Raw genomic sequence first — 14,146 nt, forward strand, 5'->3', positions numbered from 1 at the left:
GCTTTAGCTTTGCAGGCCGTTCAGTTTACCTGCCCCCTCCGTTTAATTGATTTGTTTTGCTCTGGTGTATTAAATGGGTGTTTTTTGTTGCCTTTTATTATGGTATGATTTTTTCATTTGTGTTGACTTATTTTGCGCTGCGCACCACCCAGAGAACTTTCTCCTATGGGGCAGCCTACAAACGGCATGCCCAAATAAACCAATGCTGAGTTCCCTTTTGGCTTAACCCCTTAATTTTAATCCTCAATTAGAACCAGGCTGAAGTTCACACTTGCTCATATTCACCCCTTACTATCTTTGACCGTCTCTGCCCCTCCACCTGTTTTCTTCTGCACTGTTGAAATTGAGGACCTTACTGTCTTCAAACAGAAACACCTTGGAGGTCCCAGGCCACAGAGAGGTTAGGCTGGCCTCAACCAGAGCCAGGGCTTTTTCGGCTGTGGCTCCAATCTGGTGGAACGCTCTGTCCCAAGAGACTAGGGCCCTGCGGGACTTGACATCTTTCCACAGGGCCTGCAAGACAGAGCTGTTCCACCAGGCCTTTGGCAATCCTCACAGAACTCTAGCCCAATGGTTGCCATTAATCTGATCTGAACTGATTTTATAACGAACTGATTTTAGAATGTTGTACCATTTTACTGTTGTTAGCTGCTCTGAGCCTGGCTTCGGCTGGGGAGGGCAGGATATATATAAAAAATTATTATTATTATTATTACTATTAGCTAAAGAGGCTGGAGGCCCCAACCTCACGAAACTCTGTACAATGCTATGTACATTAATGAAGCTGTCTAAATGGGAGCATCTCCCACCTTCCCCCTCCCAACCCATTTTAGTGCCTGCCTTTTGTGGGTACACCTGTAGGATGATGAAATTATCAAATAAAGTCTGTTCTGTTCCCACTGAGCAACATTCCCAGCCTACAAATGTCACTTATGCATGCACCTGAGTAGTATGAAAAATCTGGAAGAGTTGGGTGGGTAGGTTGGGAGCAGCTAATCCCATGAATGGCACCTGAAGCTGACCTTTACAGACCAGTTTCCCGAGATACAATGAGAGTACGGTTGTCTCTGTCTAATTTTCACCATATGTCAACCTGCTGAGAATTCCTTTGTTTGTGGGGAGCTTGCTACGGCGATGACAACGTTGTCTTTGGCCCTTGATTTATCTGTTGCTCTTATTTCGTTGTTTGGCTTATTTGTTTCCTGTTTTGAGAGGGTGAGCGAGTAATTAAAAGCCGCTCGATAACCCTGGTGCCCTGTTAACGCGAGTGACCTTCGGTGGGGAATGGTCCTCGCGCTAGACAGAGGCATTCAGAAATGCCCACCCAGAGGAAGAGGGTGAGTTTTGTAAGGTTCTTTGTTAACCGCGCTGACATTTGGAGACACTGCCTGCCTTTCTCCCGGAGCGGAGATAAGCTACGAAGCCAAGTGTTGTCTCGCTGCAGAAGGAGCCCACGGCGCAGTCTCGAGCCGTGACATTTTCCAAGTTTGTCATCACTTTCCTATTTTGAATGGAAGCCTGTCTCCGTGTTCTCATTGCTTCCCATGTTGGCCAGGTGGGCGCGATTTTTAGAGGGATGCTCTCCAGGTGGAGAAGAGGTGAGGGGATGAGGGAAGCAAGACCAGCGGCAGAGAACATGTTTAGTCTCTCTCGAAGGTCCCAGGTTTAATGGATGGTATCTCCAGCTAAACAAAAGACGGCAAATCAATTTTCCCAGGCCACTTTTGAGTTGTGATGGCTTTTGTCCTTGTAATGCTAGAACAAAGCTGGGGAGGGGAGATTATTGAGTTGCTTTTGTTTTTATTGTGCATTTTGTGTTTTTATATTGTGATTTTATGTTGTAAGCAGCCTGAGACCTGTAGATGTAGGGCGGTATAGGTCAAAGGTAAAGGACCCCTGGACGGTTAGGTCTGGTCAAAGGCGACTATGGGGTTGCAGCGCTCATCTCACTTTCAGGCTGAGGGAGCTGGCGTTTGTCCACAGACAGCTTTCTGGGTCATGTGGCCAGCATGACTAAACCGCTTCTGGCGCAACGGGACACCGTGACGGAAACCAGAGTGTGCTTTCAAACTGCTAGGTTGGCAGGAGCTGGGGCAGAGCAACGGGAGCTCACCCCATTGCGGGGATTCGAACTACTGACCTTCTGATTGGCAAGCCCAAGAGGCTCAGTGCTTTAGACCACAGCGCCCACCCGCATTGTAAGGGCAGTATACAAATATACTGAACAACAACAACTTGGGAGCATCCTGTGGAATTGATTGGCAGTGGGTTCAGGTCAGACAAAAGAGACTTTGCAGTGTTGAATTAACAGATGGAGTTCGTCGCCACGAAATGTGGTGGTTGCTGCTCAGTTAGATCACTCTGAAAGGGGATTAGAAATATTTCTAGAGGTTAATATCTGTGTTGCACCTAAAACAGAACCTCCCCTGTTCAGAGGCACAGGGACAGAGGAAGTTGCCTTACACAGAGTCCGACCCTTAGGTCCATCAAGCTCAGTGTTGTCCACATAGACTGGTGGCAGAGATGCAGACTGGAGTGCCTCTCAGCCCTACCTAGAGACACCAGGGAAGAAGAAGAAGAAGACTGTGGATTTGATATCCTGCTTTATCACTACCCGAAGGAGTCTCAAAGCGGCTAACATTCTCCTTTCCCTTCCTCCCCCACAACAAACACTCTGTGAGGTGAGTGGGGCTGAGAGACTTCAAAGAAGTGTGACTGGCCCAAGGTCACCCAGCAGCTGCATGTGGAGGAGCGGAGACGTGAACCCAGTTCCCCAGATTACGAGACTACCGCTCTTAACCACTACACCACACTAAGCTATGGCAGTATACCTCTCAGTACTGTAAACTGTGGGGAGGTTTGTTGCCTTCCTGCCCAGTTTGCAGGTGTCCCAAAGGCACATAGCTGCCATTGCTGGAAACAGGATGAAGCCTTGGTGACAGAGCAAGGTGGCTGCTGTTATGGACCGGCTGGTTGCAGAGGATTGGTGGCAGGCAGCAGCTGGGGAATCCCCAAGGAAACCCCCAGGGGAAGAAGGCTCAGAGCCAGGGGACTGGTGGTGGGACGACGATGAGTGGTCAGAAGGAGAAGACGGGGAAACGGAGGTGTTGGAAGTGGAAGATGCAGTAATGGTTTAGTGAGCAGGAAGAGGCTGGGACAGAGAGCAGTCCAGAATCAGAGGAAGGAGTGGAAGGAGACCAAGAGACAGAGATGGGGCGGGCTGCCGAAGAAGCCAAGGGAGCCTGCCCCTTTTGCTGTGACTTGCTTCTCTCATATGTGGACCAGGCTTCCTTGTGATCTACTAGAATTTTCACTTGCTGACACATCATCCCTGCGTGCTGGAATAGCAGTCGCTTACTCCACCAATGGGGATGCGGGTGGCGCTGTGGGTTAAACCACAGAGCCTAGGGCTTGCCGATCAGAAGGTTGGCGGTTCGAATCCCCGCAACGGGGTGAGCTCCCGTTGCCCGGTCCCTGCTCCTGCCAACCTAGCAGTTCGAAAGCACGTCAAAGTGCAAGTAGATAAATAGGTCCCACTCCGGCAGGAAGGTAAACGGCGTTTCCGTGCACTGCTCTGGTTCTCCAGAAGCGACTTAGTCATGCTGGCCACATGACCTGGAAGCTGTACGCCAGCTCCCTCGGCCAATAAAGCGAGATGAGCTCCGCAACCCCAGAGTTATCGCGACTGGACCTAATGGTCAGGGGTCCCTTTACCTTACTCCACCAATAATTTAACACTAAACAACCACAGTTTTGTATTGTCTGCACTGACGACTCTGTTTATTCCCTATTAAGTTGGCAATGTGGACAGCTCAGCAGTAGAGTCCTTTAGTGGTGAAGCTATTGCTGGAGTGAACGGATGTTTTCTGAGAGTACAGATGTGCGCACATCCCCTCTCTGATGCTAAGAGCGTAGTCTTATGATGGGCAAGGAGCAAGTTTTTGAGTATAACCTTTTGGTCCAGCAATGAAATGTGCGTGACTATGTATGCAGATCAATTCACAATAATTCTTGTTATTAGCCAGTTGTCTGATAATGGCGAATCTCAAATAAGTGAAGCCTTTGGGTGATTCACCTGACCGTGCGGCCTCCTGTTTCAAGGGGGCTAGCATACAGCAGCAAGGGATTACGTCCATCTGGCTTGCCTGACAACAGAAATTCCCTAAACCTGCTTGTGCGAAATCTGCCCCAACTTGCTCGTAGCCTTTCCGTAGCCTCTCTCGTCTCGGCAAGCTGGGATTCCCCTTTGCTGGCATCACTCATCATTCGAATCCCGCCTCACTGTTTTTTTGGCTACACAAGAGATCGTGTTCCCCCAGTATGCTGAATTAACCGGCTCTACCCTGACACTAATTTGACAAGGATCACTTTTAATTTATCACCACCTTGCTGGTTCATGTGTAAAATTAGTCTTTCACCTCCAGTGATATTTTTCTTTCCTCCCCCATTTATACACTGTGTGTATATTTGCTTTTCTGGTTGTCTCTCTCGAATGCCTGAGAGCTGACTAATAAATTTTTTCGTTATCCAACTCTCCATCAAGGCAATAGCAAAGGAGAATCGTTTTTGTTTTTCTTTTGTAAAAAAACAACAACAACTCACAAATGTCAACAGTATTATCACATTTGCTGCTGTGACTCAGCCCATTTCAGAGCTACACACTAGCCTTTCCAAACCAGGGAACAAGTTTGCCTTAGTTCTGCTCCTGGGAGCTGCAGCGCCGTGAGGTGCCATTCCGGGTACCACTCAAGATCAAGTGGATAGCAATCCCAGAGATTGGCAGGGAATAATCAACTGCTGCTGTTTCGTGTTTGCTTCAGCGTATTTCTCATGATTCAGTAGTAGAGCATATGCCTTGATCTCAGATTCAATCCCCAGTTAAAGGAGCTTGCAAAACAGGGCTGCAAAAGATCATCAAATCGTACAGTTGGAAGGGACCCAAAGGTTCATTTGGTGCAGGCATAGGCAAACTTGGCCTTCCAGATGTTTTGGGACTACAATTCCCATCATCCCTGACCACTGGTCCTGTTAGCTAGGGATCATGGGAGTTGTAGTCCCAAAATATCTGGAGGGCCGAGTTTGCCTATACCTGATGTAGCACATCCCCCTGCAATGCAGGAATATCAACAAAAGCATTCATGACAGATGGCCATCCAACCTCTGCTTTAAAACCTCTGTGGAAGGAGAGTCTGAGGGAGACTAAGACACTGTCAAACAGCTCATATGCCTTTAATCGGTAGCCAGCATAGTTGTTGCTGGCACCCGTCTGTCTCAAAAAACCATGGAGTGTAAAATGTACAAAACCGGGTCAAACATATGTTGGAAATGTAAAGAGAAAGAAGGGACTTTTTATCATATGTGGTGGGAATGTAGAGAAGTTAAAAATTTTGGGGAAATGATATATAATGAATTGAAAAAAAATGTTTAAAATGGCATTTGTAAAAAAAAACCCAGAAGCATTTCTGTTAGGGATTGTAGGACAAGACCTGCCAAGAAAAACAAAGAACTTATTTATGTATGCTACAACAGCGGCAAGAGTCTTGATAGCACAAGGATGGAAGAATGAGGAAATCCCAATGAAAGAACAGTGGCAATAAAAATTGATGAGCTACACAGTGTTGGCTAAATTGACATACAAATTGCGGGACAAGGACAATTGTAACTTTAAGGAAGAATGGGAGCTTTTTACAATTTATCTAAAAAGACAACAAAATGAATTGGACTCCTTGGCAAGTTTTGAATAAACATGCACAAATTTATTAGTTGATAACATGGTAGATAGATAATGTAAGGATATGTATAATTTTATAACATGCAGAGAATAATACGTGCTGAGAAATCAGAGACAGGAGCTGAGGGTAGTCTCGGGGGGGTGAGGGTTTGAAGGGGGAAAAACAACGAATGTGATATTGTCAGGGACTCAGCGGGAGCGCAGGGAGGAGAGGAGATGGAAAGCGAGGGGGAGCAATCCGAGGGCAGCGTAGGAGAATATGACAGCAGCCCGATAGATTCCATGAGCCTCTCCAGCGAATCGGAAGATTCACAGAAGGGGGCGCCGATGGGCAGGGCAAGGGGCGACCCAAGGGGGACACCCCAGAAGCAAGGGGCCAGCGGGGACTCCCAGAGCAGCAGTTGGAAATCAGGAACAGCTTCCCCACCAGAGCGTAGTGGGGGGGAGGAGTCCCAGGTGTCAGAGCCCACATATGCACCACCAGCGAGAGAAGATGAGTCAGGGTTGACCACGCCTCCATCGGAGAGCGAGTTAACGGTTAAGAGGAAAGTTGCAGGCTGGGCGCGCACGCCAAGTTCAAAGGTACAGGCGAGCGGCACAGAAGGTAGCCCGGATAGGGAACCAGGTCCTAAAGCCCGCCGGAAGGAGGGGCAAGAATCGTCAGGGTCAGCGTCAGAGGAGTCCAGGAAGGATGAGACCCTAGCGGGCAGGAGGGCCCAGAGGAGAAAGGAACTTAGGAAGAGGTGGAGCAAAGCGAGAGTCTTAAACTGGTGTGGAGGGGGAGGAGACTCAGACAGGACTTCGCCGGTCTAAGGTCGGGACGTAGAGCTGCACGCTGCGGCTTTAAAATGGAGACTGAATCTCAATAAAGACTTTTGTACATAACTACAGCCTAGCGTTGGTCCTCTGTGAGCTGGGACCTGGAGGCAGCTCTGACAGATATGTTTTGATAATTTGTTATGTTGAAATAGTTAATGAAAACTTTTTTTTTTTAAAAAAAAGAAACCACGGGGTGTGCTTCTAGGGGTGAAGTTAAACTCTTGCATTATCAGCACTGAAATGACCTCTTCAGGGCGCAAGCCTGGGCAGGGTGTCTGGAGCTCCTGGGCTGCCCAGACGACAAGACCTCCCTCTCAGCCTCACTGATGTGGTTCAAAGGAAAGCAGAGCAATACGCTTGGCACCAGCTTGGATGCAGGAGTTGCTGGAAGGAGGCGTACAAGGTGCCATCCAGCCATTTTATGGGCTCTACTCCAGATTTGTGTAGGGTTTACTCCTGATCCTCGTCTTCTCCCAAAGATGTCAGCCATATGTCAGGAGTGCTCTGATGGTGTTTCCTGCTTGGCAGGGGGTTGGACTCGATGGCCCTTGTGGTCTCTTCCAACTCTATGATTCTATGATTCTATGTCCTGCAAGGCAGTGGAGGTTTAGGATCAGAGTTGTCCTTTTCTTAGATGAGCTACATTCTCAGCTGGATGAGCCTCATCTTTCCCAGGTATCTTGTATAGTTCTGTAAACGCTGTAAAGATTTGATATGGGCACCAGTTACTGACTCAGCTGCTGTATTTTCTGTCAATCACCCTTTTCGAACGGTCCCTTGTAGAACGTGTCATTTTCTTTTGGTTACCTCCAACCAGGAAAGAACCTTTGTTAGACTTCATGATGAGCTGCCCCTTTTTTCTTTCTTTCCAGGCTGCAAGCACGTCAAGGGCATCCTGTTGTTCGGTCCCCCTGGCTGTGGCAAGACCCTTATGGCCCGGCAGATTGGCAAGATGCTGAATGCCAGAGAGCCCAAAATAGTGAACGGGCCGGAAATCCTCAACAAATACGTCGGGGAGTCGGAGGCCAACATTCGCAAGCTCTTCGCAGATGCAGAAGAAGAACAGAAGAGGGTAAGTTGCCCTTTTTTTTAAAAAAAAGGAAGAATAAGATGCAGGTGGATGAAGATTCTAGTTGAAGGCAAGCAGGTCTTGATCTGGTCAGTGCTTGGCTGGGTGATGGAAGAGGAGAGGAGGAGGAGTAGTTTGGATTTGATATCCCGCTGTATAACTACCCGAAGGAGTCTCAAAGCGGCTAACAATCTCCTTTCCCTTCCTCCCCCACAAAAAACACTCTGTGAGGTGAGTGAGGCTGAGAGACCTCAGAGAGAAGAGTGACTAGCCCAAGGTCACCCAGCAGCTACATGTGGAGGAGGGGGGACGCGAATCCGGTTCACCAGATTACGAGTCCACTACTCTTAACCACTACACCACACTGGCTCCCTGGAACACACCTGGGAATCACAAACACATACCCTGTTTGGGTTTGGTGACTGAAGATAGGCAGGGTGTAAATGTCAGGCTTCAGGGAATTTGATCCCTTCCCTGATGGCAGCCAAAGAGCAGATTAAAATGAAGAGTTCTTACCGTGTAATTTATTCTGTATTCACAGATAGAGAAGAAGGAATGCAATCTCTATTAAATAATGGCGTTCCTCCGAGTAAAGTCCCTCCCCCACCCCCAGTCTCTCCTATTCTACGTCATCCATGCACCGGCTGATCTGAGCTTTCTGCCTCTGAGTTTTCTGTTCTACTACTCTCAATGCCCGCCTAGTCATGGGAGAGGGGGGCTCAGGAATGCTTTCCAAAGACACTGTCAACTGTCTTTCCCCCAGTGCTTCTTCCTTTTGCTGTTCCTCTCCCAATATTTCTCAGCTTCTCCCCTCTGCAGCCTCTGAACTGCGTCCTTCTGCAAACCACTCTTCTAAATCTATACTGTCCTCCTGTTCTTAGAAAGGTTCAGGCGAAGGGGGAGTGGCCACCATTTCTCCTCAGTGCAGCCCCTGACAAAATGTAAAAGTAAATAAACTTTATAATGCTGTGGTGTCCAGTATGTGTTGTGCTTAGCTTGCACAAGCTCTTGCATTCCTGGATATGGGCCTATTGCGTAGCAGTTAGTTCCCCACAGCCCCAAAGCTCATCCCGTAAAGGGGGCAGGTTCAAAAAGTATCTACATGGTGCTTAGAGAATAACTTGTACCTAAATATAGTAAGACAAAGGAGATGGTGTTGGACTTCCGGAGGAAGAGATGGGAACCTGCCCTGTTGTATATGGGGGGGGGGCTGTGTGGAGAGAGTCTCCTCCTTTAAATTCCTGGGAGTTTACCTTAGTGACGACCTCACTTGGAAAATCAACACAACTTAGGTGGTCAGAAAGGCCCAACAGAGACTCCATTTCCTCAGGGTCTTGCGAAAGAATAATGTTAAACAACAACTGATGAACTCCTTCTACCAGTCCACAATAGAAAGTGTCCTTTCATATTGTATCACAGTGTGGTATGCTGGCCTGACAGCCATGGACAGAAAGTCTCTACAGAGGGTGGTGAATACAGCACATGATATCATGGGTTCCATTGGGTTCGCTAGATGATATCGCAAGGGATCGTTGCCTTTGGAGAAAGAGAAAAATTCTCAGGGATGACTCACACCCCGGCTATCACCTTTTTAATCTTCTACCCTCGGGCAGGAGATATAGAAGTATAATCAGCCGTACCAACAGGCTAAAAAATAGCTTCTATCCGTGGGCTTTTAGGCCGTTGAACGAAAAATAACATAGCAAAATTGACTTGCGAGGTGGTGTGTTATTTGATAAGAGACTGAATGTTTGGGGGGGGGAGGCTCGTTTAATTTCATTGTACAATGACAATAAAGGTACAGTGGTACCTCGGATTAAGTACTTAATTCGTTCCAGATGTCCGTTCTTAACCTGAAACTGTTCTTAACCTGAAGCACCTCTTTAGCCAACGGGGCCTCCTGCTGCTGTTGTGCCACCGGAGCACGATTTCTGTTCTCATCCTGGAGCAAAGTTCTTAACCCGAGGTACTATTTCTGGGTTAGTGGAGTCTGTAACCTGAAGCGTATGTAACCTGAAGCGTATGAAACCCGAGGTACCACTGTATTATTAGATAGGAAAATGGGGTCCATGATCTCTGGCATGTTTCTGTTTTTCTTCCTCACTAGCTTGGTGCAAACAGCGGTGTCCACATCATCATCTTCGATGAAATCGATGCCATATGCAAGCAACGCGGGAGCATGGCGGGCAGCACCGGCGTCCACGACACGGTTGTGAACCAGCTGCTGTCAAAAATCGATGGGGTTGAGCAGCTAAACAACATCTTGGTCATTGGTATGAAAGCTATTTGTTCTGTTTTGGGGTGGGGGACTCTGCTGTAGTTTCATGTTGGGCGTAGACCCTGCAGGGTTTGTGTTGGGCGCCATTTGTTGTTCGAATGTCTTAATCTTCAGATTTTAGGATATCTGAAATACACAAGAAGGTGGCCTCGGGCAAGCAGTTAAATTGGATTTTAGCCAAGCTTTGCTTTGGGTGGGTAGAGATTGGCTGATATTTACATTCAGTTTTAAGAATGATTTCATTCCTAAATGGATTATTCCATTCCCTAGGTTTTACAGTTCTTGCGGTAGATGAGGAAAATGCTGGCCAGTTTTTAAAACTTTTGAATTATATAAATAACAGAAAAATCAATGTAAAGCCATATATGGTTTTATTGTACATTGTAATTGTGAATGTTTTAATCTTGTGGTGTAGTTGGTTTGTTGTGTGTTTTAATTATGGATGGATTTGATAGTTGATTTGATAGTTGTAAAGTGCTTAGAAGCCATTAAAAGTGATAAAACCGGTCCAAAAGACACAGTGAGATTAAAACAGCTTTCAACTAAAACCTTGATCTACCTTCTGTAATAAATGTTTCTGGGAGCCATCAAAAAAACATCAAGAGGTTTCCTGGTGGCTTCTCTGGAAGGGGAGATCCACAAAACAGGATGCTGTCTCTGAAAAGGCCTGCTCCTTTCAAAACACAGTCATACTTTGGTCCGCGAATGCCTTGCGAGTCAAACGTTTTGGCTCCCGAATGCCGCAAACCCCGGAAGTGAGTGTTCCGGTTTGCAAATGTTCTTTGGAACACAAACATCCGTTGTGGGTTCTGATTGGCTGCAGGAGCTTACTGCAACCAATTGGACACCGCGCCTTGGTTTCCAAACGTTTTGGAAGTTGAACAGACTTCCGGAATGGATTCCGTTCGACTTCTGAGGTAAACTGTTCAGTATCGAAACGTGCTGTGTTTAAATGCCCGAGTTGTGGTTTTTTTCACCTTTCTGATTCTGATTATTGGGATTTTTCTTTTTTATATATATAATTTTTATTCATTTTCCAAACATTTTTATACAATCAGCTCATATTTAATCACACATTCATCAATTTTTGACTTCCCTCAGTTTCTCTGCTAATCTTTCGTTAAAATTTCTATTGTTAACGCATTTCTGAAGATTATTGGGATTTTTCAGTGGCAAAACTATTACTGAAACATGAGCCCACCCCCATCCAAAAAATGTTCCGGATAACAATGTACTCTGTACCTGAAACTAAGCTCATGGTATTGAACAAGGTAGCTGCAACCCCAGGGCTCATAATATTTGAGTTCCTCAATGCTGAATATCTTGCCCACTCCTGGCTCGTGTTTGCTCTTGAAAGCATCTCTTCGCATAATATTCTCATAACTTTCCTGGATTTCTGCTCTGCCTTGCCACTTTGCTGAACTGTGGGGAAGGATTTGTACAAATACTAGATGGTTCAGTTTGAAGATTGCTTGAATAATGCCTGTTTTGCAAGAAAAGAATGCTTATTCTTATTTATATAGCACCAATTTCACATTATTATAACGTTAGTATTTATTATTATTATCTTTATAGCACCATAATTGTACCTGGCACCTTGGTTTGTATTTCTGTTTTATGAGACGCCTCGTAAAATAAAATCTCTTGGCATCGTATAGGATAAAAATTAAAACGCTGAAATAAAAACCCTTTTGCAAGAAACAGGAGAGCAACATAAACAAGACAGAGCTGTGCTCTGATTGTAAATTCAGCAGAGCAGGAAGCAAACCAAGTAGAGAGTGGGGAAGAGGGAAGGATAAATTTGAATACTACCTAAACTTCCCAGTAAGATGGTGTTTGACGCATCATTATTGCTTAATTTTTATACCTTGTTCCTTCCTGTGGGATAAAAATAGGTTGCAGCAGTACTTCCAAACACACAAGGACCTCACTGTCTAATAGCAAGGGAAGCAGAAGAGCTTAGAAATAAATGAATAAAATATAGACAGGCTTGCCCCTGAGTCTGTGTTTAACAAAGGGATATAGCTGCTGAGTCTACCTGTATATTGCATATTTCCCAAAAGCATATCTGTCCTGCTCACAATTTACATTTTTAAGTGTATACGGCCCACAACCACTTTTTCCAAGGTACTTTCTCGCAATTTTTTTTGTGTGGCCACAGCAGCAAATAATGCAGCTTGACAAAATATATGGTCTAACTCGTCTAAAAGTTCATATGCTGTATATCAGGCTTCCTCAAACACGGCCCTCCAGATTTTTTGGCCTGCAACTCCCATGATCCCTAGCTAGCAGGACCAGTGGTCAGGGATGATGGGAATTGTAGTCTCAAAACATCTGGAGGGCCGAGTTTGAGGAAGCCTACTGTATATAATGCATTGATCTCCCTGTGCATTGAGACACATGGTGGGAGAGTCATAGAATGGACAAAATGATAAATAATGGGCTAAGTCTTAGATGCACTGAAAACTCAAGCAGCTACAGTTTCCCTCGCCTTGTCCGTTCAAAGAAGTAAAGAGAAGCCTTTACTTCTTAAGCCTAAAAGGCTATCCAAGGAGTGATCTGCATGCTACTGTGTGCATGTGTGGTTATTTGTGTAAGAGCATCTTTTGGAATCTTAGGTACAGTCAAATCTCGGTTTTTGGACATCTCAGCTGCTGAATGTTTCGGAAACCCAAAGTGAATGCTTTCATTTTCGAACGTGCCTCGGAAGTCAAATGGGCTTCTGCGGCGCATTTCTCAATTTCCCCCATTGAACTTGCTGACGTCCCTTTGGTTTTTGAATGTTTCGGAATTCAAATGGACTTCCAGAATGGATTACGTTAGAAAACCGAGGTTCCACTGTACAGCCGTACCTTGGAAGACGAACGGAATCCGTTCCGGAAGTCTGTTCGACTTCTGAAATGTTCAAAAACCAAAGTGTGGCTTCTGATTGGCTGCAGGAAGCTCCTGCAACCCATCGGAAGTCATGGAAGCCCCATTCCTACATTCGGATTCCAAAAGAACGTTCGTAAACCGGAACACTCACTTCCGGTTTTCAATCATTCAGGAGCCGGAACGTTTGACTCCCAAGGCATTTGGAAGCTGTGGTATGACTGTATTGTTGGATGTGCTGCATTTTAGCCCTGTGAGCTTGCTGGCTCACACCATTCTGATCAATAGATGTTGTTGTTGTTTGGTCGTTTAGTCATGTCCGACTCTTCGTGACCCCATGGACCAGAGCACGCCAGGCACTTCTGTCTTCCACTGCCTTCTGCAGTTTGGTCAAACTCATGCTGGTAGCCTCGAGAACACCATCCAACCATCTCATCCTCTGTCGTCCCCTTCTCCTTGTGCCCTCCATCTTTCCCAACACCAGGGTCTTTTCCAGGGAGTCTTCTCTTTTCATGAGGTGGCCAAAGTATTGGAGCCTCAGCTTCAGGATCTGTCCTTCCAGTGAGCACTCAGGGCTGATTTCCTTCAGAATGGAGAGGTTTGCAGTCCATGGGACTCTCAAGAGTCTCTTCCAGCACCATAATTCATAAGCATCCATTCTTCAGCGATCAGCCTTCTTTATGGTCAATATCAATAGATAGACACCCCCAAACACACACACACACACACAATGTGTGAGCAAAGCAACCTCAGCTGTAATGTTTGAAATGGCTCCTGCCTCATCCTCTTGAAGGGGTGAGTTCTAAATGGGGATAAGGAACCATTGCACATCCCCATTTGTCCTTGGGGAAATGAGAACTCTGCAAAGAGGGACCAAAGGGTGACAGTGGTCCCTGGGTTCAAGCTATTGAAGGTGCTCTTGATGCTTTTGCTAATGGCTTCTGTCTGATACATAGGAATGACCAACAGGCCGGACCTGATAGATGAGGCTCTCCTGCGACCTGGAAGACTGGAGGTGAAAATGGAGATTGGTAAGTAAGTCGAGGGAATGCTCATGGCCACAGGCTGACGGTGTGAACCAGAAAAAGAACCGAAAGCTTGTTCGATTTGAGCAGACTTGCAAAATGAGTACATAGGAGTTATCATTCTCACCATGTTTTTGCTGGCCCTTCCCCTCTGCTTTCTGAATGCCAGAGGAGGAGTCTGTAAGCTTTTGTGGTTTTAAATCCTGGCTTGTTCTTGCTAACCATAGTTTAAACAAGCCACAGTTTCTCCAAGTCTGGGTGTCATGGATTTAACTGAGGTTCATTTATTTATGTCATCTCTATGAATAAATAAATAAATAAATAAATAAAATGAAGAAGAAGAAAAAGTAGGT

The 14,146-nt window shown here is 46.1% G+C and overlaps 2 protein-coding genes across 6 annotated transcripts in view; one reads left to right on the forward strand and one right to left on the reverse strand.

Moving 5' to 3' along the window:
• Nucleotides 1-14,146, forward strand: part of NSF (N-ethylmaleimide sensitive factor, vesicle fusing ATPase) — a 105,226-nt gene that overhangs the window by 60,622 nt on the left and 30,458 nt on the right. For all 5 annotated transcript variants that reach the window (XM_079949538.1, XM_079949539.1, XM_079949540.1 and 2 more), the window contains exons 9-11: nucleotides 7,423-7,622; nucleotides 9,727-9,892; nucleotides 13,725-13,799. In XM_079949538.1, the coding sequence (XP_079805664.1) occupies nucleotides 7,423-7,622; nucleotides 9,727-9,892; nucleotides 13,725-13,799 (441 nt within the window). The remainder of the gene's footprint in view (nucleotides 1-7,422; nucleotides 7,623-9,726; nucleotides 9,893-13,724; nucleotides 13,800-14,146) is intronic.
• Nucleotides 1-14,146, reverse strand: part of WNT3 (Wnt family member 3) — a 146,930-nt gene that overhangs the window by 53,342 nt on the left and 79,442 nt on the right. The window lies entirely within an intron of this gene.

Source organism: Podarcis cretensis, assembly GCF_951804945.1.
Source record: "Podarcis cretensis genome assembly, chromosome: 13".
NCBI lineage: Eukaryota > Metazoa > Chordata > Lepidosauria > Squamata > Lacertidae > Podarcis > Podarcis cretensis.